The 24,428-nt window shown below is 48.8% G+C and overlaps 1 protein-coding gene across 3 annotated transcripts in view; it reads right to left on the bottom strand.

Moving 5' to 3' along the window:
• The window catches only part of sh3rf1 (SH3 domain containing ring finger 1), a 38,888-nt gene that overhangs the window by 6,257 nt on the left and 8,203 nt on the right, over positions 1–24,428 (bottom strand). For all 3 annotated transcript variants that reach the window (XM_036521514.1, XM_036521515.1, XM_036521516.1), the window contains 3 exons: positions 7,302–7,577; positions 6,221–6,316; positions 2,972–3,277 (listed from right to left, as the gene is read on the bottom strand). In XM_036521514.1, the coding sequence (XP_036377407.1) occupies positions 2,972–3,277; positions 6,221–6,316; positions 7,302–7,577 (678 nt within the window). The remainder of the gene's footprint in view (positions 1–2,971; positions 3,278–6,220; positions 6,317–7,301; positions 7,578–24,428) is intronic.

Below are 24,428 nucleotides of genomic sequence, written 5' to 3'. Positions count from 1 at the left end.
GACAAACACAAAGTGTCACCATGGAAACGCTACAGCCAGCCGCTACAAGAGGGTGGCAACCACCAACAAAATGCTCCAAAAGCCCAAGGAGTTCCTGACACCCCTCACTTCCCTCAAAAAGCAAGACCCCAGCCACCCCACACAATGTTATCAAAACATCAGGGGAATGTTACGTGTGGCCCTCTGAGACTGAGAGGGCAGAAGAAAGAGCGGAGTGTGAAATTACTCATATTAGCACCACTCATTTCCTCCTGTGGAAATAACAGTTAAGTATAAGTGTTAATACATGAGGAGAAACACGGAATTAATGCATTCCCACTATCACATCCATGTCTTCACAGAAAACGGTTGCACCCTGAAAACGCTGCTGTGTAAGCACAGTTCTGTGTGCATTACCCACGGCACTGCTGCGCTGTTAGCGGACCGCACAGGTCTGGTTGTTACCTGCGGTCAGTGTGGAACCAATGCTTTGATAGCACCATGATGAGTGAAGCTATCCTGTGCTGCCAATGAGTGAGCCAACTTGCCTGAGCCAATCATAGCCTTGCTCTCCTAAGCAACACACTGACTAGCTCAGAGCTGAGAGTCACAAAAGAAGGTCCGTTCTGAAGCCTCATTCTGCCCTTGCTGCTTGCTGGGTTTGTCACGGTTGTTGCCGGGACATCCAGAATGCACAGTTGCCCTTCAGGCCCACAGTAAGACATTTTATTGCCAGTGAGCAAACGGACACCAGTCTGGCCTCAGTCAGGTCCTGCACCAAAACAGTGTGACAGAATGTGCCTGTGTGTCTTTAACACAGCACCACAGACACTCCCTGCGGTACCCACACCGCCTCCTACAGGGAGGCCTGCACCCCTCACAGAGGGGCAGATCAGCTGACAGGTTTCAGTGAGCTCTTTAATGGGGGCCTGTTGAATAATTAGCCAAAGCAAAAGTACTGCATGGCACAGCTAGCAACACGCCCCGGCCTTCTGAAAGGTCCCCTCTGAGACCCATTTTGCAAAGGTAAATGCACACTTTGGAAGCTGGAGCGGTGTATATGTGTGTGTGTGTGTGTGTCTCACAGACGGTTTTGCGTGACATACAGTAACACACAGTGAAAAGCCCCTCCCCTATGTGCAGCACAGTCCCTTTGGGGCTGAGGGGGCCAGAGTCACTCTCCTCTGAATATCCAGGAAGGAGAGAGAGCACAGGAACCCTCCTCCACCTGACCAGGCCTTCTGTAGCGCCTAGCAACCAGAGAACAGCTGTGAGCAGCTAACACTGCAGGGTTGCTGTGGAAACCGCAGGGCTCAGACCCCGGGTTTTGGGCAAGGGTGTCTGTTCACACACAAACATGTGATGGAGAACAGGAGAGAGTAGCCAGGCCTCCCTGTTTATACAACACACCGCTGCTGAACAGGGAAAGATCCCTGATACCAGCAGCACTGAGAATAAGTGGGGGGGCAGAGAAATACGACAAGGAACAGTGATAGGGAAGATGCGAGTGAGGAGAGTTAGAGTGCAAGAGGGGGGGTGAGTGAGTATGTGTGTAAGTAAGGGTGTACTCACACTAGGCAATCCGTACCGTGCCTGAGCACGCTTGACCCCCAAAGTCTAGTTCGTTTGACTAGTGTGATCGCTCCGTACCGCGCCCGGACACGGTATGCTGAACGGTTCAGTTGTATTCAGGCACGGTACGCATCAGTGTGATCGCTAACCGTGCCCGGGCACGGAACTCGAACATGATGTTAATAATGCGACTCTCCCATTTAACAAATATATCCGTTATAGCAACAGTTAGCTGGATATCTGTTAGTTACATGCCCAGTCATAATATATCCTTTAAACCATCATTTGATTAGCTAGCTGACTTCCTTAAATATAACAAGCTGGCTACCTCCAAAATCTTTGATTGGTTAGTTCTGTAGATCTATACCTAAAAATAACTCTGGATCCCACATTAGCTTGATTACTAGCAAGTGAAATAAATAACTATATGTGGCGATGTAAGCATTGCTGTTGTCAGGGCTTAGTCAGAGTATCACAAATGAAGCAGCCAACCTGTTTAAGTAACTAGTCTTCAACAATCGTTCAGATAGCTAGTTAGCTAACAGGCTACCTATGTTTGTCAAATCTATCGCTAGATAGCTAACGTTAGCTCCCCAGCCAGTTAGCATCGATTATGCAACACAGCGATTTTCAGTTAATTGTGCTGCATGTATATGAAGATTTTTACGAAGGCAGCTGATCGTGAGGGAGGAACTTGGAGCTTTACTCGCCGACTACAATTCACGTGTATCAGAAAGGTGAGAACCAGACCCTTTATTAACCCAAATATACTTGAATGAATTGAAAAGTATACTATCCAAGTAGTAAGATGTTTGTTGTTGTAATGATGACAGTAGCGCACACACAAGTAGTAGCCCTAACTGGTTAACATTAGCTATCATTATGGTGATTAGGCTACTGTAATCTGACACAAAATATAGGTGTCCCTTAGCATAATGACTGAAACGTCAACTTGCCTTGATGAAGAAGAAAAATCTTCTTACACGTGCAGCACGGTTAACTGAAAATCGCTGCGCTGCATAAGGGCCGTGTGTCACCGCGCCCAAAACGACTCCAAATAAGCCACAAAGTACAATCATGAACTCCATTGTGCTGTGCTAGAGCGCTTTTCTTCGACACAAAAAGTTTGCATCGTGATGACACAAGCGTGCTCGGGCTCGGAACGTTAAGCGCAATGTGAGCGCAGGCCAGCGGGGGAGGGGGGATAATCGTGCGCGGGCACGGTACAAGGCAACCGGGCCTAGTGCGAGTGTACCCTAAGAGTGAGAGTGACAGTGAGTGAGCCAGTGGTTGAATATGAGTGAGTGAGTGAGTAGGTGAGTGAATGAGTGAGTGAATCAGTGTGTGAGTGAGTGAGTGTGAGGTAAGTAAGTGAGCGAGCAGGTGTCCTGTGAGCGGGCTCCAAGCTCCGCTGGCTCACCTGGGAGGGTGCGCTGCTGGAGAGGCCCCCCGTGAGCTCGCTGATGCGGGCAGCGGCCGTGGGGTTGCTGGAGCTGATGAGCACGGGGCCGCTGATCTCCATAGAGTGGCGGTTGGGTGTGGCCTGCGACGTCTTGCTGGACATGGTGAGGGAGGTGAACGAGTGCCGCTTCTTGGTGTTCTTCTTGGCCTCACTGGCCTTCTGTGTCCCGTTGCTCTGGGCAACTGCCGAAGTACCCTCGCCCAAGTCCCCGCCCCCCTCTGAGGGCTTGTCCACCTCGATCAGCTGCCTTGCTGCAGAGTTAAACTGTGGGGGGTTGGGCATCGTTAGTCACAATGTCACAGTCTAGAAAATGAATTCCTGTCTGAAGATCTCTTTAATGTCCAGGAGGAAGGAAAAAGGGCCCTTTCTGCTGGGAAACTGAAGGAGGTCTATTACTGAGAGACTGATGAGAGGGCACTGGGGAAGTGAAAAGGTGAATCAGTGAACCACATGCAAATTCTGCCCACAGAGGGGAACGCTAGGAGAATACTAGGATAATGCTTAAGGAACGCTAGGATAATGCTGATGGAACGTGAGGACAGCACTAGGATACTGCTAGGGTTGGGTATCGTTTGAATTTTATCGATTCCGATACTTATTGATTCCACGTTTCGATTCCAAAATGGTTTAAAAAAAAAAAAAAAAAGAGGTCAAATGTTTATATAAAAGAATAAAGATATTTTTGATAAGCATTAACTGAACATTCACAAAGTAAATAGTGTTTACTATTTACTAGTATTTACTAAATAAATACAATTAAAACGCATAATCCACAGACATGTGCATTATAAAATCTTAAACTGCTCTAGATAAAGATCAATCTAGAGCAGTTAAACTAACTGCTAGTTGTTTTGGAGACTATTTTAGTGCATCTTTATTCGCCCTATATTTTACTAGTCAAGTACATCACACACTATCCCCACTATCAACAAATAAACACCTCATCCAGAGGAAATTATAACCATCACAACAAGCAAATGTAAAAGGGATTGTACTTAGGGTTGGGCATCATTTGAATTCTGTCGATTCCGATTCTGATTCTGCTTATTGCAACACTGTACAGTCTTTCAGATCAAATCTGACCAAACATTTAAGCCAGCATGGTGTTGATGTGCAGCTTCCCACATACGTTGCACTTTGCCTTGTCGTTGTTTTCTTTTCTAAAGCGAAGCCACCCTTTTGACCGTTTGCCACGGTCCATCTTTCACACTGTTGCGACATTAGCCATGCATGCTAGTTCGCGTTTAACCCTTTCGCACGTAACTTATTTTTATGCTATGTAGCGCGCATGCTCCGTTACATGGTTCGTTATGTTGTCATCAGTGTTATTAAGCTTCTCATAGTTTTCAGTTAGCATTTGCTATATTTTTAACGTTAAATCGCTGTTTCCTCAAAGCTAAAATTAGCTACATTTTTTCCAACCTAGTGTTCCAATCGGACTGGTTTTAGCATACGCACTAAACGGCTAATCACACTGGTGTGACCGTATGCGCGAAAGGACTAAACAAATAGATACGCTGTTGCTTTGATGCGTCACGTAGTCATGCAGACAAGTCCTGGCAGATACAGTATGTAGCCTTTGTTTGCAATAATAAAAGGTAATCGTGTTAGGGAACCGATAAGCATAACCGAAATTCAATTTTTTTATGGGTACCCGGTACTTGGCATTTTGGATTCGGTTCTAATTTGGAGCCGTTTCGGTTCCCAACCCTAGATACCGCTACAATAACGCCAAGAAAATGTGAGGATACTGCTAGGGGAAAGCACGAGGACAACCGAATGCTCATTGTGAGGCAACCTGTGTGGAGTCCTTTTCTGATGGGGGTGGTGAGTAACCCTTTTGTTTCATTTGTAGAGAGAGACTCTGACCAACATCTTAATTGCAGTGCTTTTTTCTCTGTTCTGGGCTGGGTCAGAGCGAGCTGGATTTCAAGCCATTTCTCTCTCTGTTCTGTTCTGGGCCAGAGCAAGCTGGAACTAAAGCGGCTTCTCTCTCTGTTCGGGGCCAGATCAGAGCGAGCTGGAATAAAGGTTGCTTCTCTTGCTCTCACTGTTTGGGACATGCTTTCAGAAGGCTGAGAATCCTGCCATGGTGACAGAGACATTTCAGACGTTTACCCCTCATCTTCTTTCTGTACATGCAATCTCTCTGCTCCGTCATCTACTCCCATGGCTTTTTGTACCACTTCCATGCTGACAACACTCAGATTTTCCTGTTTTTTTCTCCATCTGACATACAGGTCTCTGTGAGCATCTCAGATTGCCCTAAAGACATTTCACAGTGGATGGTGAACCACTGTTTAAAGCTTAAACTGGCTAAGGCTGAGATGCTCTACCTCCAGGTCCTTAAGACTACTCTCTCAGCCTAGATAGTACAGGCTATTTAACTGATAGCACTCCTACTGTCAGAAGCCTTGGGGTAATCCTTGATGACCAACTGTCCTTCTCCTTACAGGTTGTGTGAGTCAGCGGTGAGTCAGATGTGCAGATTCTGTTTGTACAACATCCAAAGGCTGCACCTACCTCACTAGTGAACCCAAGCCTCATCCACCAATCAGCTTCCTAGTACTCAGCTCTGGGCAACCAATCATCACAGGATGTTTGTTAAGGAAATGAATAATATAACAAACACACCCAAAGCAGGAGGTACTGATGAGGAGACAGGACTCAGGTTTCCTCCTGAATGGAAGCCTCCCGTGTGTAGATCAGTGTGTAATAGGTCCAAGTGCTTGTCTCATCATTAGTACCTAAGTCAGGGTGCTGTCAGACACTGTATTTTTAGATCTCTCTGCCTGGAACCTGCTCAATCCTCACAGGCAACCTGTCATCTACAATCAGAATTTGTGCTAAAAGAAAGCTTTTTTGTGTCTGCTGAAAAAGGGAAAGAAGAACAAAAGAAAACGTTCCCAGAAAAAAAAAAAAAAAAGAGTTTCATGAATATTTTATTTTTTGAGTTTTACTTTATGCTCCGTGTAGATTTTCTCCGGTGGGAAAAATAAAACAATAGAAATAGTTGATGTGTTTCCTTTTTGTATTCAACAGGGGAAGGCAAAAAGGTCCCATAACAAACTGCAGGAGCGCAATTGGGGAGGAGATGCCTTTTAAACACTGAAAAAGCAGATCAAAGCAAAAAAAAAAAAGTCTCACAGAGACTGCAGCTCTGTGGCTGAAAAGTCTGTTTCAAGACAAAGCCAACATTCCTCTTACCTCCACGTATGATATGGGGAAGATGCCTATTTTATCTCCCAGCATTCCCTCTGCCCAGTTCTCATCCACTCTGCGAATCACAGTCAAGATATCATCCTGGGAAAAAAGGAGAGACAGGGATCATTAGGGAGAGAGTCATTTGGAACGCTAATTATAGAGACATTCCGAGGCTCTGAATCTCACATGCAGGGTTCAGAGGTCACCCTGGGGTTCCCCCCGTTGCGAAAAACCTTTCATTTGAGAAGCGAGGCTGGCGGCAAAACCACGCTAATGTTGTGTGACATAATCACAAAGAAGGGAGAACTCTGAAAGGGGCTTTTTTGCTTTAATTAGCGAAAAGTGCAACAAAGCATGCACCGAGAATGGAAAAACATGCACACATGTTATTTCCTGGCCAGAATACATTATTAACCACCTGAAGTCACAATCTTTTGCTCCTGAAAAGGAGCACTGATTTGAGACAGAACAAAGTGCCTGCTTGCCCCTGCGCTCATCCATAAATAACCACATTTCTCTCACTGTGAGAACTGCACAGTAGGTCCAGCGCAGGGCATTGTGGGATATGTGTTGGTGCAGGGCATTGTGGGATATGTGTTGGTGCAGGGCATTGTGGGATATGTGTTGGACAGTGACTGACAGACAGCTGGGCAATGGCCCTTGGTGCCATGCCATAATAATTCAATTCAATTTTATTGGTATAATGCTTTTTACAACAGAAGCGCGTCTGACAGGAACACCTTATCCCTCAGGTTGTGGCTGACCCAGCAGGCCCCCCTTCTGCGGGACTCCAATCCAAACGGTTGTGACCCAACATGCAGACAGCTATAGGACCGGCAAGCAGGAGGTCATTGTCTGCCTCAGAACAGCAGAGGCAGAGAATGACCCAAAGGGCTTAGCACTCCCCTATAAAAAAACCCTAGGAACCCTGAGGAAATTAAACAGGAAAAATAATATCCAATAAACGCTGTTTTTGTATACCGCACTCCCTCAGTGACAGCTCTCCCCCTCCTCCTCCCAGTCTCCTGGCCTTGTTGCAGTCATGGGGCGGTCGTGGGGCTGTCTGCGCACGGTCGGGACCCACCTTGGAGAAGGGCAGGCAGTCTTTGTCAGCCTCCTTGTCCTTGACCTCGAAGTCATATAGCGCCTTACACTGGGGTGGCGGCTGGGGGAGGGGCTTGATGATCTGGACGAAGTTGGTGGGGAAGAAGCCGTGGACCCCGCCCATCTCCCCATGGTACCAGTTCTCATCCACCTGCCGGCGCAGGATGATGATGTCACCCTTGCTGAACTTGAGGTCGCCAGGCTCTTTGCCATCGTAGTTATACAGAGCCTTCGCGCAAGGGAGCTGGGGCATACCCTACAGAGACAGAGGGAGAGAGAAGAGGAGAGAGATGGGGAGAAAGAGACGGTGGGAGGGAGAGAGGGATGGGGGAGAGAGAGAGAGAGATGAGTGACTCACAGGAAAACTTCCTCACACATCCATCTTCAAACACTGCAGGTACAAGCCAACTCGCCCTTTCCGACTGCAACACCAAGGGGTCACTGCAGGGTCATCCAGCCCATAATAGCATGCTCCCCTGTTGCCCTTGCCAACCAGGCTGTGCTGATGTCTACTGGGACCAGGACAGGTGAGGAGGCCCATTGCTCCTCCCGCCATCATCGCCAGGGAAACACTGTTGGAAGCGGAAAGACTGTTCTGACCAAAGGACAGACACAATGATGTCCTACATCTGTCAGGGCTGAAACTCAGATTCACAGATCCCAGAACAGATGTACCAGCCTGTTTAAAAAAGCTCACACTCACACAAACACTGATCCCAGACGAACTCACAATCCTGTTTACAAAAGCCCAGCCACACCAGCACTGATCCCAGACCAGGCCTCCACCGTCCCCATAAATGCTCAGCTATCTGGTAACGCTGATCCCAGATCAGGTCACGTCCTGATTTAAAAATGTTCTGCCACACAGGAACACTGAGTAGCCCATCATCCTGTACATGAACACTTGGCCACACTGCAGTGCTGAAACCCCGCCCGGCTCAGTCCAGTTGAAACGCCTCCAGCCACACAGAAGCTCTGATCCCAAAGTGGCTGGCACTCTCAGACCTCTCTTTCTCAGACTTTTAAAGCGTCTTTAGTTCTGAATCCACTTCCATAGAGGACAGAACCGACCCACCTCTGTTTCCAGACAGTGACCATTTTCAGGAGCTCCTCCAGGAGCTCCTGACCCCACCCCCTGGAGCAGAGCCTCACGACCAAACAAAGGCTCCTTCTGAGGGAGAAACGAGCGGGTCGCCATGGGGATCAGAGCTACTTCCTGCCACAGCTGTGGGCCCAGACCACACCCACTGCACCTGCCAAATCATTGTACACCACCTCCAGCCCCAGCCAGATCAGAGGACGCGCCCCATGTCCTGAGACCCAGTGACTTTCACTCCTCTGTCACACACACTGTGAAGGACAGCCTTCACCACCTCTACCTTGAACTAATTGTTAATTGTGAATTGTTGTCAATAATTTGTTAACTGTGATCACCTGTTTGAATTTGTAAGGGAACCTGCCTACTGGCTAGGAGTGGACGGAATAAACGGTGTAGAAAGTACACCGGTATAAATTTGCCATACGGTATGGATTTTGACTATACCGTGCTGACTGGTAGAGCCCTGACAGATCTAGGTGCAACTTCATTGAAAAGACATGATACTAAGCTTTATCTACATACACAAATCTCTGCTGACCTGACAGTGATTAATCTTTTCTGAAGCATTAAAATATTGTTGTCTGGGACACCGTTGAGTTTTGCGCTACTATCAGACACACACCCATTCTCTCTTGCTCACACACACAAAGCAGTAGCCTAACCTCACAAAATGTAGCCTACATACAATGATGTGACAAAAACCTTCAAAACCCCTATCACACTATAATAGCCACCCATTAAAAGTCTATCTGCATGTTATTTTCTTTTAATAACAACGTGTTATTCTCTTTCCATTACTCTTGAATTATGCTATGCATTGTGTGTGCTATCAGTTGATTATATTGTATAATGAAGATGGATAGGACGTCCTCACAGGCCAAGCGCTAGGGATGAGGGGAAGTTAGTGTGCACATGCAGGTGAACACGGTGCTCGGGCTCATCTACTTGCAAACTGTCACGATTCTTAGCTGCTGGAATAAACTTTCCTTGTGGATTATCCTCGGTCGGAAGATGTGAGTGGTTGCAAAAGGATTGCTTTCTTGTTCGTCGGAGTGGTGAGATTGCAGGTTGCTCCTTTTTGAACCGCGGCGTCTCACTCCATCACAAACTTTGATTGCAATCTTGATTATTTCTATTGCTTGCTGGACGTTAAGACTCTCGTAATTTGGGGGTTTCGGGGTATTTTGTCATGTTTACAAATGTATATTTTGGTGTTAATCTAACGTCGGCTTGTGTGTAGACTAAAGTTGAATGTGCACGCTTCTGGAATCCAACTGACGGAAATCCGTCATAGCGACAGAGAACTTTAATCCCTGAGTCAGTTTTTATTTTCATTTTGTGCTGCTTGATTTTATTTATTTCATGAAAAAGTGTTTTTCAGAGATGGAAGTTACTTGAGAAAAGGTTTTGTATTTTTTTCTATTTATATTTGCAGTTTTGCACAATAAATGTTCTTAAAATACCTCTTTACTATGTGAAATATGTCCCAGTAATACAGTTAAGAGTACAGTAATAGCTGCCATGCAGTTGCCATACCAGTGCTTTATCCCTTCAGAAGCATTTATATTGAAATTTTAAGAAAAATGAATATACCGTGATATATACCATTACCGTCTGTGTTTCAAATTATACCGTGATATAAACTTTAGGCCATACGGCCCAGCCCTACTACTGGCTAACGAGTCACACCTGAGTAGCTGAAGGCTGATTGAATACAGGTATGGCTGAAGAGCAGGAGAAAAGGCTCACTTGGTCCCTGTTGGTGGTTTACATAGGCTGGTTTCTTTGTCTTGAGTCATTGTATTTTAAAATAAATTATTTTTTCTTTTAACTTTTTGTTCTTTTTAGCTCATTTATGGGACAAGTGTCAGTCAGCTTCTCTACACACACACACACACACACACACACACACACACACGCGCGCGCGCGTGCTCGCAGCGCTCCAAAGTCTTGTTGGACACCCTGATTAAAACATGACACTGAAAGTGTCCGTGACGCTGAGAGGGGCTGACAGTGCCTGACCACCGGCACGTATGACCCAATACCGCCCCCATACCCGACGAGTTGAGTGCTCTTATGCGCCGAATCCCACTTAGCAGGTAGCCTTGGCGTCAGTGCTCTGAACAAGCTCCACTCCAGCTCTTACACACCTAATTAAACCAATTAGCAGGTCTGTCTGGATCAGAGGAAGCCTTGCAGCCAGAGGGAGACTTACTAAACCACTGCACTGCAGGGCCACATCAGCACAGCATACACCACTGCACCACTCCCAGGACCAATCCCAGCATGCATCACTGCACCACTCCCAGGATCAATCCCAGCATGCATCACTGCAGCGCTCCCAGGATCAATCCCAGCATGCATCACTGCAGCGCTCCCAGGACCAATCCCAGCATGCATCGCTGCAGCGCTCCCAGGATCAATCCCAGCATGCATCGCTGCAGCGCTCCCAGGATCAATCCCAGCACGCACCGCTCCAGTGCTCATAGAATCAATCCTAGCATGCATTACCTCTACCCTGTTCAACGCCTAATTATGGCCGTATATCCATCGAAAAGAGGGAGAGAGAGGAGAGTGAACGAGTCCAGAATTCACAGGACAGCACGTACCTGCATGTTTGGGGGGGGGGGGGGGGGCGGGGATTTGGGACTACACTCTGCACATGCTCCTGTCGTCACTGCAGCACTGCAGCTCAGGACAGAGCAAGTGCTGACGTGCGTCACAATCAGGTACCACTACTCCACACTGCTGCCATTTATGTTTGTTTTGCATGTTTTAAGTAAATGGATATGAAAGCACTCAGGTCCTGCTCTCAATAACCATCCAGCCATAACTGAAGTATCTCTTGGTTTCTGTTTGAAGTCGGTAGGGAAGCTACACTGCAGGACACTAAGATGTAAACCGGCTTTGCTGCACACAGGACTGCAGCTGTCTGTAGAAAATGTTTTGCGTTTTACTGTTGACAAACGCTGGTTGGTAGCCAGATAAACATTTCAGTGATTTGGGTCAGTCTGGGCCCTGAAATCCAGCCAGTGAAAAGCACCAGCCCATTTGGCCTAATGCAGCCAATCATGTGACTGTGTGAGACATGCTTTCAGGTCCCAACGTGGCTGAATGGAATTCTTATGAGAGTCATACAGAGAGGTCTCGCACTCATACGCTGGACTCTCAGGGGAAAGGCTTTCTGGGAAATCCAGCCAACCAGAATGAGCTGTCCATGCATGTGTGCTCAGCTGAATGGAGGAATCATGGGAAAGTGGACTTTGTTCTCACTCTTGGCCACATGACCCCCACGCCATTCTGACGGGGAGTGAGTACGAAAAATGTGCACGTGTGTGTTTATGTGTGTGGGGAGGGGAGTTGAGCCAAGAGCCTTACAAAGTGAGCCTTCTCCACCCCTCTGCCAGGGTCAGAGTGCACCGTACCCCCCATTGGGCTTATCCTGCTTTTCTGCCTAGTTACTGGTTGGTTTTGTGATGTAAATGCACATTAATAGGTCATAAAACTGCAGCTATTTGTTAAAAATAAAACACATCCATCAGGTTATGTAAGGAACAGGAAAGCATGGCTGGCGGTGGGGGGTGGGGGTGGGGGGTGGTGGATCAAACAGTGGGTCATGAGTGTGGTGGGGGCCAGTAAACCCTTTACACTCCTTCATCTTCATCTCTTGCTCGCGTGAGTCCCCCACTGGGGACAACACCCCCCCCACCCCACAACCATGGCAACAGACTTTACACCAACCTGCATGGTTACTGCTGAACACTTTCACTCAGAAAATTCCCACAATTCCTCATCAACACAACCAATTTTCACTTACCCCAGTGCTCCAACCACTACTCCACACTAACCCACAGCCCAGCCGTCTAACCACGACTCCACACTAACCCACAGCCCAGCCCTCTAACCACGACTCTTCTGCTCCTCCCAGCCCTGCTTCTGAAACAGGCGGAGAGTGTTTGAGGACAGAGACACAGAGAAAAACAGAGAAACTCAGGGACAATTTGTTTAAATTCAGGACGTTCAGGAAAGTGAACCTTCAGGAACACTAGAGTGAATCCACACCGTCAGGGAAGGCTGTGCAGTAAGAACACATGGATCCCACTGGTAAGAGAACTCAGAAAAACAAAGAAAACACTGGGGCTCTGTGCACTCTCGAAACAGGACCCCAGGGAAACAACAGCACAAACATGCAACCAAGAGTTGCTGTTTGAGGCGGCGGGGCAGGCGAGTCGTCCTGCTTTAGGTGAAAAGAGCTATCCTGTCAGCCAGCCAGGGAGCTGTCTCTTTGGGCAAACCTCCCTCACTCCGGCAGTAACCAAGGAGACTGGTTTGTTTGGGCACGTAGCTCAGCCGGACTGCCATGGCTACAGCCAGCAGAAACCCACAGGGGCGGAGCAGGGAAGATTTGAGCTGCCTCTTCCCTCCCTCCCTTCCACTTCTGCCCCTCCCCCTTCCACGCCATTCAAATGAAATGACCTGAAGAAAAACGCCAGCCCCCCCAGCAGGCGGGAATGGTATGATTCGCCTGGCTCCTCTAAGTGAGCTGAGTGGCTGAATGTGAGATGAAGAAAGGCACTCTAGTGCCTGTTTATATCCAACCGACTGACCTTTTCTGAGCCCCCGACCCCCCCTCATCCCCCCTAAAAATCCCCAACCTCAGGGCCCTCTCTACAGCCACTGCTAAGCACAAGGCACTTCCCTTTTGTCTACTAATGGTTTAATGCACTCGTGTCTCTACCAGCTTGTACCTTGTCTGGTCTGGCCTACTCAGCTTTCCCCAGACCTCTCTCCCTGATCCGGGACTCAGAGAGAGAGAACAGGAGGGCTAAAGGGTAAAGCCCAGGAGAAGAGCAAGATGCACTGTGGATAAAGCTCCGGACACTGCTATTATCCACATGCGCGAGGTTTCGGAGTGAGACGAGGGCGTCTTCTGTTCTGCTGCAAATAAACCCTACAGTTAAGCCTTTTCACACTGGGCTGACAGGGCTAGAGCTACGAGCGCATCCATACAGCGCTGCATCTGTGAAAGATTGTGCACTGCCCGTGATCACAGATGCAGCTCTGTGAAAGATCGTGCACTGCCCGTGATCACAGATGCAGCTCTGTGAAAGATCGTGCACTGCATCCAGTCAGAGGAATTCCCCTCCCCATCATGAGTCCATCTATATGAACAAGGTGAAAATCCATCCATGAAGCGTGACTCCCCACTGCACACACCCCTGGGGGGCAGGATTTTTATAGCAAATTGTCAGTACCCTGGGTCTGAAACTGCACTAATGGAACACCCTAAAGCACACTTCAAAAATAGCCCACCGCTGCATGGGCTTGAATAATTGACAGCCTCTGTAAAAGTGGAACCATTCTGTGAGGCACACGCAGAAGACAACAACAACAGACCTCAGAGGCACTTCACCCTTCACCACCACCACCACCACCACCACAGACAGAGACAGAGAGACAGAGACAGAGAGACAGACAGAGACAGAGAGAGAGAGAGAAAGGGGAGAGAAGAGCGAGAGAGTGAGAGGGAGGGAGAGAGAGAGAGAGAGAGAGAGAGAGAGAGAGAGAGAGAGAGAGAGAGAGAGAGAGAGAGAGAGAGAGAGAGAGAGAGAGAGAGAAAGGGGAGAGAAGAGCGAGAGAGTGAGAGGGAGGGAGAGAGAGAGGGGAGAGGAGCGCAAGAGAGAGGGAGAGAGAGAGAGAGAAGAGGGTGGGGGTGGGGAGGAGAGCAGTCCCAGCACTTATCGCAAGCCAGGGAAAGGTGTCTGTTTAAACCGTTTGAAAGACTTTAATAAGCCACATTATTTTAACAGATAAACCCTGTTATTTACCCCCTAATTCAGCATCTGCTGTTAATGGGGTCAGTCATCCAAAGCAAATCCATCTGTGATGAAGAAAAAAAAGAAAATCCACCACCATTCTCAAATCCCTGCGACAGAGGGGGGTGCAGCTCAAACACATGGAGGATTCTGGAATAATAACTTAAAAAACTCACACAAACCCTAAATGAGTGTTTTAGGTAGGCTTCCCTGTACAGCAGGGCCTAAGACAGAGAAGCAGCTCTGAGCTGTCTCCTGCAGCAGTGGCTGAACTCAGATCAGTGACAGCAGAGCAGACGTTCTCCCACTCAGCAGCAGAGGCTGAACTCAGGTCAGTGACATTCTGCAGATGCTGTAATTTAATGAGGTGTTTGGCAGCATTCGGTAGCCCCTCCTGGATGGGGGGGGGGGGGGGGGGGGGGAGAACAGAGTTCACAGAGTAGAAAAGAGTAGCCATATAGCCCCCTACAACTCCCCCCTCTCCAGCACCCGACCATCACTGTCTCCTAAAAGATGGCCATGCACCCCCCCGCCCCCATTCAGGGGGTTCCTGCCCCACGACCTGTCAGTGATCCCTGACACCTCTGATTGTAACAAAGTTTAACTCCAGTTTAACCACACACAGACACAGACACAGACACAGACACAGACACAGACACAGACACAGACACACACAGACACACACACACACACAGTCCCATCCTGAACCTACTCTACAGCTATGACAGTTTTATAATGAAAAAGAGGGAGAGAAGGAGAGAGGGTCGCCGGGTGTGCATTTGATCAAAACCCAAAAAAAGGAGAAGGAAAAAGCCATAGCACTGGCATAGAAACCCTCTGAGAGAATAAACACGGCACACAGAGCCGGCAGAGGGATGGCGCAGTAACCCTAATGCTTCTCCGAACATTCCCGCTTCCTCCCACCGCAACGGGAAAAGGCCCCTCACAACCACAAAGCACAATCAACGAGTGTCACTGAGCGGGGAGGCTCAGACCTACAGCACAATCAGAGAGAGGGACAGGGGGCAGAAGAGTGAAAGATGGGGGCAGACAGTGAGAAACATAGTGGTAGAGAGATAAAGAGGAGCAGAGGGAGCATAGAGGAAAAAGCTGCTTTTTCTTATCACTGTCTCACTCCAGCCTGAAGCCTGAATTTTCACATCTCCAGGAAGTGCCTCATGAATATTAAGCCCCGCCCCGCCCCAGCCCACAGACCGAGGCAGAACAGTCACGCTTCCATCACACATGCATGCACACACACACGCCCACTGACAGAAGCAGAAAAACCCCTGGGATGTGAACCTATCACCCCCTGTTAATTTTTGAGCCTGCGGGGTTGTGTGTGTGTGTGTGTGTGTGTGTGTGTGTGTGTGTGTGTGTGTGTGTGCGTGTGTGTGTGTGAGAATTCACATGAGATCACACCCATGTAATCCACTGCTTATTGCTGCTAATGCTATAAAAGCCACAGTTGGGGGGCGGTGGGGGGCAGTGGGTCATTAGCTACAGTCTCTGATAATCTGAGATGCTAAAAGCCTGCCTCTCTAGTCTAACACAGCACAGCCTACTGCTCCCGCACAGCACAGCACAGCACAGCACAGCACAGCACAGCACAGCACAGCACAGCACAGCACAGCACAGCACAGCACAGCCTAACGCAGCCTCAGAAAGCAGAATGTGAGTCCCATGATGAACATGGCACTCACACAAGGTCTTTCTCTAGATTCACCAATTTGGCTGTCCGAAACCCCCATTCCCTGACAAAATATTTAGCACCATTGATATGTCCCCTTTTCAAAAAGTCTACCTGAAAGCTGCGCTGAGGGCACAAGTGAAATGAGGAGCAAAGAGGAGAAACGCTGAAGCCTCTATTCTGGCTCCACTTCGACCCCACTCCGGCTCCGCAGTTAACGGTGGCACTTCCCCTGCTGGGTTTTAATGGCCGTATTTACAGCCTGCACGTTACTACTGTGATGCTAATGCGGTCTGCGTTGTTATGCAGCTGACCCCCAGCCAAGAGCCCTGAGCCTCATTAACACCGAGACACACCCTCCCCCACCCCCGCCTGCAGCCACGCCCACACACTTCCACACAGGCAGTGCTAAACCAGCCAGAGACAAACCCCAACCAAGGGAGAGGGAGGAGAGCGCACCCTCGCCCCGTCTCTCCCGCTCGTCTCTCCCGCGCGCCCTCGCCCCGTCTCTCCCGCTCGTCTCTCCCGCTCGTCTCTCCCGCTCGTCTCTCCCGCTCGTCTCTCCCGCTCGTCTCTCCCGCTCGTCTCTCCCATGAAGAACCACCGCCCACACAGGGCTCCTGGACCAGGTAGAGCCTGGTTCCAGTTCCACCCAGGTCGCAAGCAGTAATGGCAGTCAAAAGGGGAGGAAACAAGCAGGTAGGGAACGGGCCAGTAGTAGACAAGCAGGAAGTAGACAAGCAGGACAGCGAGTGCCCCGCTAGGCTGGACCCCATGCGCAGTGCTCTGTGAGACTCCCCTTTTTCCATCTCTCTCCCTGCTCCCCCAGCAGACCCCGCCCTCTGACCCGCCTCCCCTACACAGAGAGATACAGCATGTGGTTTTCATAAAGCACTGAAGCGGTACCTGGGTGGACTGCGGGCCCAGATGGCCACACCAAGCTGAGCTGCTGCCCTCTGACCTCTGAGGCGGGAAACGCACCCTACAGCCCAGCGTGTAAAAGCTACGCAGTGCCCAGTGAGCATGTGACACACCCATGACAAAACATCCCCTCCCCCTTCCCTTTCAGCTCTGACACGGTGACCGTACCTCTGCCAGGCCTCTGGGACTTTCGCTCAGACACCAACGTGGATCCAGAGGGAGAATCACACGGCTAACGGTGTCGGTGTGGCTTCCGCTGTGCCAGAGAGCGCCGGCACAGTTAGCTGCCAGCAGCCGGTAGCTCTGGCTGCCGTCTGGAAACATCGAAAATGGCAAACAAACAAAGCTTATTAATACTGGCAGGGCACCGTGCCAGCGTGGAAGAGTGCCAAGGCAACACACAGCATCTGTGTGCAGCGAAACAACCAATACAGTCATCTTATACACACGCGCACACTCACTCACTGTCTCTCTCTCTCACACAAGCACACTCGCTTTCACGCACGCACGCACGCGCACACACACACACACACACACACACACACACACACACACACATTCACACTTACTTTTGCACACTCACACTCTGTGTGGTCCTTCTCTCTATGATGTGTGAAATCTCAGTAAAGCTCACTTTATCCAGGGCCAGTAAGCAATGCTGAGAGGTTTAATGCCACATACAAGCACAGCTGGTTCTTTGGTCATGAAACTGACTTTGCTGATTAAAGTTAGTGTTGTGCTCACTTTGGGCTTTGAACCGCATTTCTCTCTCCTGTGCATTCATTCATGCAGTCCAGAGTGCTGGGCCCTTCATTCATCTCCAGAATCTCTCTCTTTCTCCCTCTGCCCTCTCTTTCCCCTTCCCACCCCCACCCCCCTTCAGGCCCTACCAGCCAATAAAAATCTCATTCACACCAATTGTTACTAATAGGTCACGGTGAACTAGGAAATTTTACAATGGATGATGTACAGTTTACTAACCCTCCATTAAATGTACAAGTGAAATCAGAGCTGATATATTACTCTTTTAAAAACTTAGGCTGACTCGTTTAAAAGGAGTAACATATGGACAACAATAAGCTGAAATGTAATGTACTTTGATCACATTGTTGTACAGAAGAATCTCTTTGAAATACATCATGTAATATTACCCTTATACAGTGTTATACACCTCCAGTCAGTAGGGAAGTCACGAGAAACGATGCTTCGGTACCAAGTCGATGCCAAAAATCTGAAAATGTGACGCTACTCGTTCTTCTACAGTACCGTAGGTATCGGGGATATTATTCTTCCGGACCTGACGGGGGCAGCATATACACCTGTTTGTTTTTCAGTACTTGTTGCTTTTACTACTCATTTTACTTAGTAATGTATTTGTATGGAGCACTATCATACAAAAAAAATCCTTGTTGGGGCAACCTAGTTGGCAATAAATTAAATTCTGAAGTGTTCTAGTCTGCCGTTAAAATGCCAAAGGAAGAACAACACTTGGAAGATGGAGACAAGTGCAGCTGCAGCGACAGCTCCGCCTCGACTCGTCGAAAAGGAAAACAGTAAGAGTCGTGTATGGAAGTACTTTGCGTTCAAGGCGGATCATCAGGGATTAATAATAAATTCGCAAAAACCAGTATGCAAATGGTGCCATCAAACTTTTCAGATGAAAGGAGGAAACACTTCCAATTTAGCGAAGCACCTCAAAGACAGACATCCAGATTTATTCAAAGAATTCAAGGTGAGTGAGTTTCAATTCAAGTTAACGTTACATTAACAACGTATCCAAAGTGTTGTCCTTGCGATCCTGAAATACACGTTACCATTATTTCTGTTTGAGACAGCTGGCACTGCTGTGTAGCCAACTATGTTCCATATGAAGTTTGCAATGGCTAAACGCTAAAGGCTACAGTGTGGCCAACGTAATGTAACCATAGCTTGTAATAGTAGGCTACTGTCCTTACCGTTCAGTCTGTGTCATTTGTCATCAAAATACAATGTTAGCGTTTTAAATATTTCCGGACTAATGGTCTGTCACCATGTCAGTAAATTTAAACTACTGCTTGCACTCTGAGTATATAGAGGTGTGTGTGTGTGTTAGTACACTGTGTGTGCAGCCTCTGCCGTTTTCTTACAGTCATTGAGCTATACCTGATAACTGAAATCTCAATTTTCCTCATAATTTCACAGTATCAGCCAGGAGAGGCAGGAGCAAAGTCAGCATACACATACACAGCCAACCATATCAGAAGCTTTTCAGAGGCACAGAAAATACCATGCCACTGTTCTTTTTTGTAATGTTAATAGTTGTTACTTTTTATTATTGTATATAGGCCTGTTTATTATTTCCATATTTTTTCATGTCTTGGCTGGGTACTGCAATTGAAATGCTGTATCATAAAAAGTTGATTGTTTGTAATTAAGCACAGTATTGTTTGTTTTAAATACTTTAAGGCTACATGCCATGTCTTTTTTTGTAATGTTAATAGTTGTTTATTTGTATTTACTTCTTGCAGACTACATGCCACAGTTTTTTTTTGTAATGTTCAAATGTTTTAATAAAGGAGTGTATGTTGAAGTAGATGGGATTTATTGTTTTGTTTTTGTTTTTTACCGTGGTATCGAATTGGGTATCGAGAATCGTGGAATTTCACTGGTATTGGTATCGACTACTAAATTTCTGATATCGTGACATGCCTACCAGTCAGTCAGTTTTAGTAACCTGATCACGACATTTCCTTTGAACTCATCACTTTCTGACAAGACAATGGCAACTATTTTAAAGCTGTCACGCCATGCCTTCTTGGTTACCATGGTAACTGAAAAAAAAAAATCAGCACCTCAGGAGGTTATGAGGGAAAGAGGGAGACCGAGGGGGCGGAAGCTTCTTAAAGAGCATGAGCACTCTGTACCTGGTGCCAAATTCTCCCAAATGGTAACACCTTGAGCACTGTCACCAGCAGCACAGACTCCCCTCATTAACAGGCAGGCTGGCCACGCAGCGCAAAGGACAGTGCTCGACTGTGCTTCCTAAAGCCCCCAGCCGCCCCCCCCACCCCGCGACAGACACTTCCCAGCATGCCCCGCTGCGTGTCCACTCCATGTGCTTTAAGGCCGGCGTGTCATGCCTTGTTGGACTGGGGCGATCTTGCAGAAAGCGAGCTGGCCTTATCACTACCGCTGCCCCCTGTCCTGTGGTGCTTACTGACTCCCGCTGATGCCTCCCATTTCCACCTTTATGAGTGTCAGTACACATGCTGCTTTCGCACACACTCGCCAGCATAACGCTGGGCTGTCAGCTGCTGTCCCCACCCCAACACTGTATGCTGCCCTGATAATGCGCGCTTCCTGCAGTGCTGAGCAGGCCTCCCCCGGTGACTGTGCGCTAACACCGCTAACACTCACTACCAAATGCTAATGGAGAAACCAAGCATGCGTGGAGCTTCAGTTCCAGACCGCACACGTCTCCAAATAACCTGCATCCAAGCCGCACAGCAACCACAAAGACCACATCGAACCAGCACAGAACCGCATTCAAACCGGATCGATCCAGCACAGCACTGCATCCGAACCACACAGCAACCACAAAGACCACAACCACACAGCAACCACAAAAACTAGCAGAGAACCGCATTCAAACCAGATCGATCCAGCACAGAACTGCACCCGAACCACACAGGAACCACTTCTACACCAAATATTTTACTGCCGTGGAATTCTGTTCATGCCAAAACCACAAAACGAGTTTTGTGTCTGAAGGTTGAGGTGGATGCTGTAGACAACCCCCCCAGCTCTGTCACTCAGTGCCATGGCAACCCGAGTCCGAGACCTATGTAAAACCAGCTCTCTCTTCAGCTCAGAGCCTGGGGAGCATGATCTGCACTCCACCCCTGGATGATGACATCACTGCACAATCTGATGACATCACTGCTCTCATAGCCCCTTCACAGCACTGGAAACACATATTCCCAGTAAAGGAATTAAAGATACATCTTAAACTCAAGAAGAGCATGAAAACAAAGAGCTGAGGCCAGGGAGAAGGAGTAAGGGAAAGGGAGGAGAGAGGAAGCGAGAGAGCAGAACAGACGGAGAGAGGGGGAGAGAGAGGGGCAGAGAGAGAGAGTTTGTGTAGGAGAGTTGGGACTGTGTTTGTCTTGGCCACTGAGTGGCACCTGAAAAGGTCAGAGTTGTGGAGGGAAAGCCACAGTAAATTTCCCTTCAGTAAAAACACAACCCTGCTATTCAACCCCCCTCCCCCCTCACCCCAGCCCAGCCCAGCATCCACAAAGCACATCCATGATCCTTCTGAGCAAAAACACATTTCTCAAAGACCCCGCTCTTTATTACAAACACAAAAACAGCATTTCACATAATCCTCCGCAAAAGCACGACATGCCCCGCCCCCATTTTCTCCCCAATTTTGAATGGCCAATTCCCCGAATTCTGGAATGTCCAATTTCATCATCGATGTTTGGTCCCACTGCACAACCCCCACTGCCAATCCGGGAGAGCATGGAGAGGCATGTGCCCTCCTCCGGGACACGTGATGTCAGCCGCTGCTTCTTTTCGCACTGCGGTCCACAAGCTAAGCCAGCACAGAGATGAGTCGGAGGAAGACATTTCGTATACAGCTTTGGCACGTGGACCACAGGCGCCCGATCGACCAGCAAGGCTCACTGTTGCTAATGGGACCGAAGCCCCTGCAAACGTGCCCACCCCTATCCCCGGCGGAATGAAGCCAATGTGTTCCGCCTGTGAGCTCCCGGTCACTGTTGGTCACTAGTGTCACGGTCGGGTTCAAGCCGGGCTCTACACTCAGAACAAGGACATGCCCACTTTGACTTCATGTTACATTACAGGCATTTAGCAGACGCTAGCAACTTACATCAATTACAGGGTTTTACAATGTTATCCATTTATACAGCTGGATATTTACTGAGGCAATTGTGGGTTGAGTACCTTGTACATCAGCAGTGCCCCCATGGGGCATCGAACCGGCAACCTTTCGGTTATGAGTCCCGCTCCTTAACCACTATCCTACACTGCCGCCACTTCACAGGGGGAAACCCCTACAGCTCAAAACCACCCATGTCATGTCACGACCAGAGCTACCACCATGCTCAAACAGGACATGTTTGTGTATGTGTGACGGCATGTTGCCCCGTCAATTCCAGAACCCAGCTCAAAGTCAGCACACCGCAGACAGCTCTGGGACATTAACACCACAGGACTGCAGCCCGAGCCAGGGCTCTCTAGGCCCAGTCACTACAGATCTACCACCCAATTGGTCACCTGGTTCTGGAGGGGCGGAGCTAGCGGGTGTTACATGTTTAAGAGCACCAAAACCACAAAACGAATGGTCTGAGCATTCATACAGTTCAGCTTACAATGGGGACTTATTTTGTTATCCGATACACAGAGCTGTGTATGTCCAGCTCTCGTGCTAAAATGCAGCTGACTAGGTTTCCTGGGGCACAAGTGGATGAGAAATGCCACCTTCTGCAGAGAGCACTTCACCCCAATGCCCAGACAGCACCCTGCTCTCAAACACATGCCCGGCTCATCATCACTGGGTAACTGGCAGCTCCCACCTCTCCAGAGAGGGGAGGAGGAGGCGGGAGGCACCTCCTCAGAATGGAGGCTGGAGGCCACCGCTTTAAAGGCTCCTGCTGGGCCTCATTGCTGTGGGATGGAGTAAAACTGAACCAAAAATAATATTAAATATGGGCTTACCTGTTCATGCAGCATCCAAAGCCATCCGGGAGAGAAGGGTAAGGAGAGAGAGAGAGAGAGAGAGAGAGAGAGAGAGAGAGAGAGAGAGAGAGAGAGAGAAATGTTATTACACAACTGCAGAGCATCCAGCTGCATTTCTGAAACTCAACATGTATGAAGACTTCATGAAGCATTTCATCTGCATTAATCTGAGAATGCTGATCTTCAGTTCTGTCTTTGCAAACACCTGTGTGTGCGTGCGCGCAGTGGGAAACATTATGTTTATAACATTACACCACACTACAAAAAACACCCACTCACACACACATACACACACCAGCTTCCTGATGGCTTCTGAACAATGAGCACACAGCCCAGGCTGTCATGACCTGAATCGTCTGTAAACACACTCCCTATGGCAGGCAGGAAAGGACAAAAACTCCACACACTTCCAGAAATAGCACTCTCAAAATACCCATCTCCCCAATCCCCAAGACACCTGCAAAGCAGTGAGAGCTCAGGGCTTCGGGGGCGTTTACCCACAAGCTTCAGGGAAGCTGGAGGCCTGGGGCAGGGGGGGTTCTGAACTGCAGAAATGGCAGGTAGAAACCCTGAGGAACGCAGTGGGAGGGGGGCACCTTCGCCTTGCCCTCTGGAGAGAACAAGCTCACCTGAAACCAGTGAGTCACAGAGAGAACACACACACACACACACACACACACACACACACACACACACACACACACCCTGGAGAATGAGGGCATTGCCATGGTACTGAGGAGGAACACAAATACAAATGGAGTTGTGACAGAGGGAAATGGCCACACACACACACACACACACACCACAACACCGACAGGCATCTACATCACTGACTCGTGAAAACGCCCCCTTCCCCATTCCCCTGTGGAGAGACAGTGTGTAAATCACACCCCCTCTCCACCCAGACCCCCCACATCAGTCACCGCCACGGCCCCTCCCACACTCCCACGAAAGACTGATGAGACATGGGGATCAAGGGGCAAGTTTTCGAAAGCCTTGAACCCCGCAGTGACGACCCGACCCCATACGAGCCGCCCCGATGAGGCACACCGAGGGCAGCCGCCAGGCCAGAGGTCACGGCAGGCAGAGGTTGTGACCTGTGCAGGAGTTCAGGAATTCTCAGCAAATGAAGGGGGGGGGGGTGTCACAGTGCAGACATGGCAGACAGCGTCACATGACTCCTGGTGCTTACATTTCACTTCTGGGGGTTAAAGAAAACTGCTCAACTGCTCAGCAGCAGTGATTACAGCTGGTTTACAGTGACAGCCCTTTAAAAAAAAAAAATGCTGTACTTCTCTTTCCTCCAGATTGTGCTGGTTTGCTCATTCCCTGGTCCACTGCAAGACCTCAGCAGCAGCAAAGTAGCCTGAATCTCCACCGTTCTGTGGAATGAAGACTATTTCATTGAAAATACAGAGGAGCATTTAAAACCAGGAATATGATAGGGAGCGACCCACTGAACAGAGGCTTCAGATGCCTCCAGCTGCTGAGACACGCGCCATCCCATGAGCTGCTTACCTGCCACACATGGCGGTTTATTTACCCACAACTCCCCAGGGCTAGCCGCCTCCAGAAAAACCCATCTTCAGGCAGCGCGCTTCGCTGAAGCATCTGCTCTGGCAGAAGAGCAGCTTACGAGCAGAACACAGTGGAGTCGTTAGTGTGTGGAGATGGACACGTTATTGACACATCTCGGTGAGAAGCTGTCCGTCAAGGGTAAACACTGCTGGATGCTGGAGAAGATTCGGCCTCAATGGAGGAGGGTATGAGTCGGCCGCACCCTCTGCTCTCCGACACGCTCGGCCGAAATGCCCACCTCGGTTTGTGTGCCCGTTT

Source organism: Megalops cyprinoides, chromosome 2 (assembly GCF_013368585.1).
Source record: "Megalops cyprinoides isolate fMegCyp1 chromosome 2, fMegCyp1.pri, whole genome shotgun sequence".
Taxonomy (NCBI): domain Eukaryota; kingdom Metazoa; phylum Chordata; class Actinopteri; order Elopiformes; family Megalopidae; genus Megalops; species Megalops cyprinoides.
This window is presented reverse-complemented; position numbering and strand designations above follow the sequence as displayed.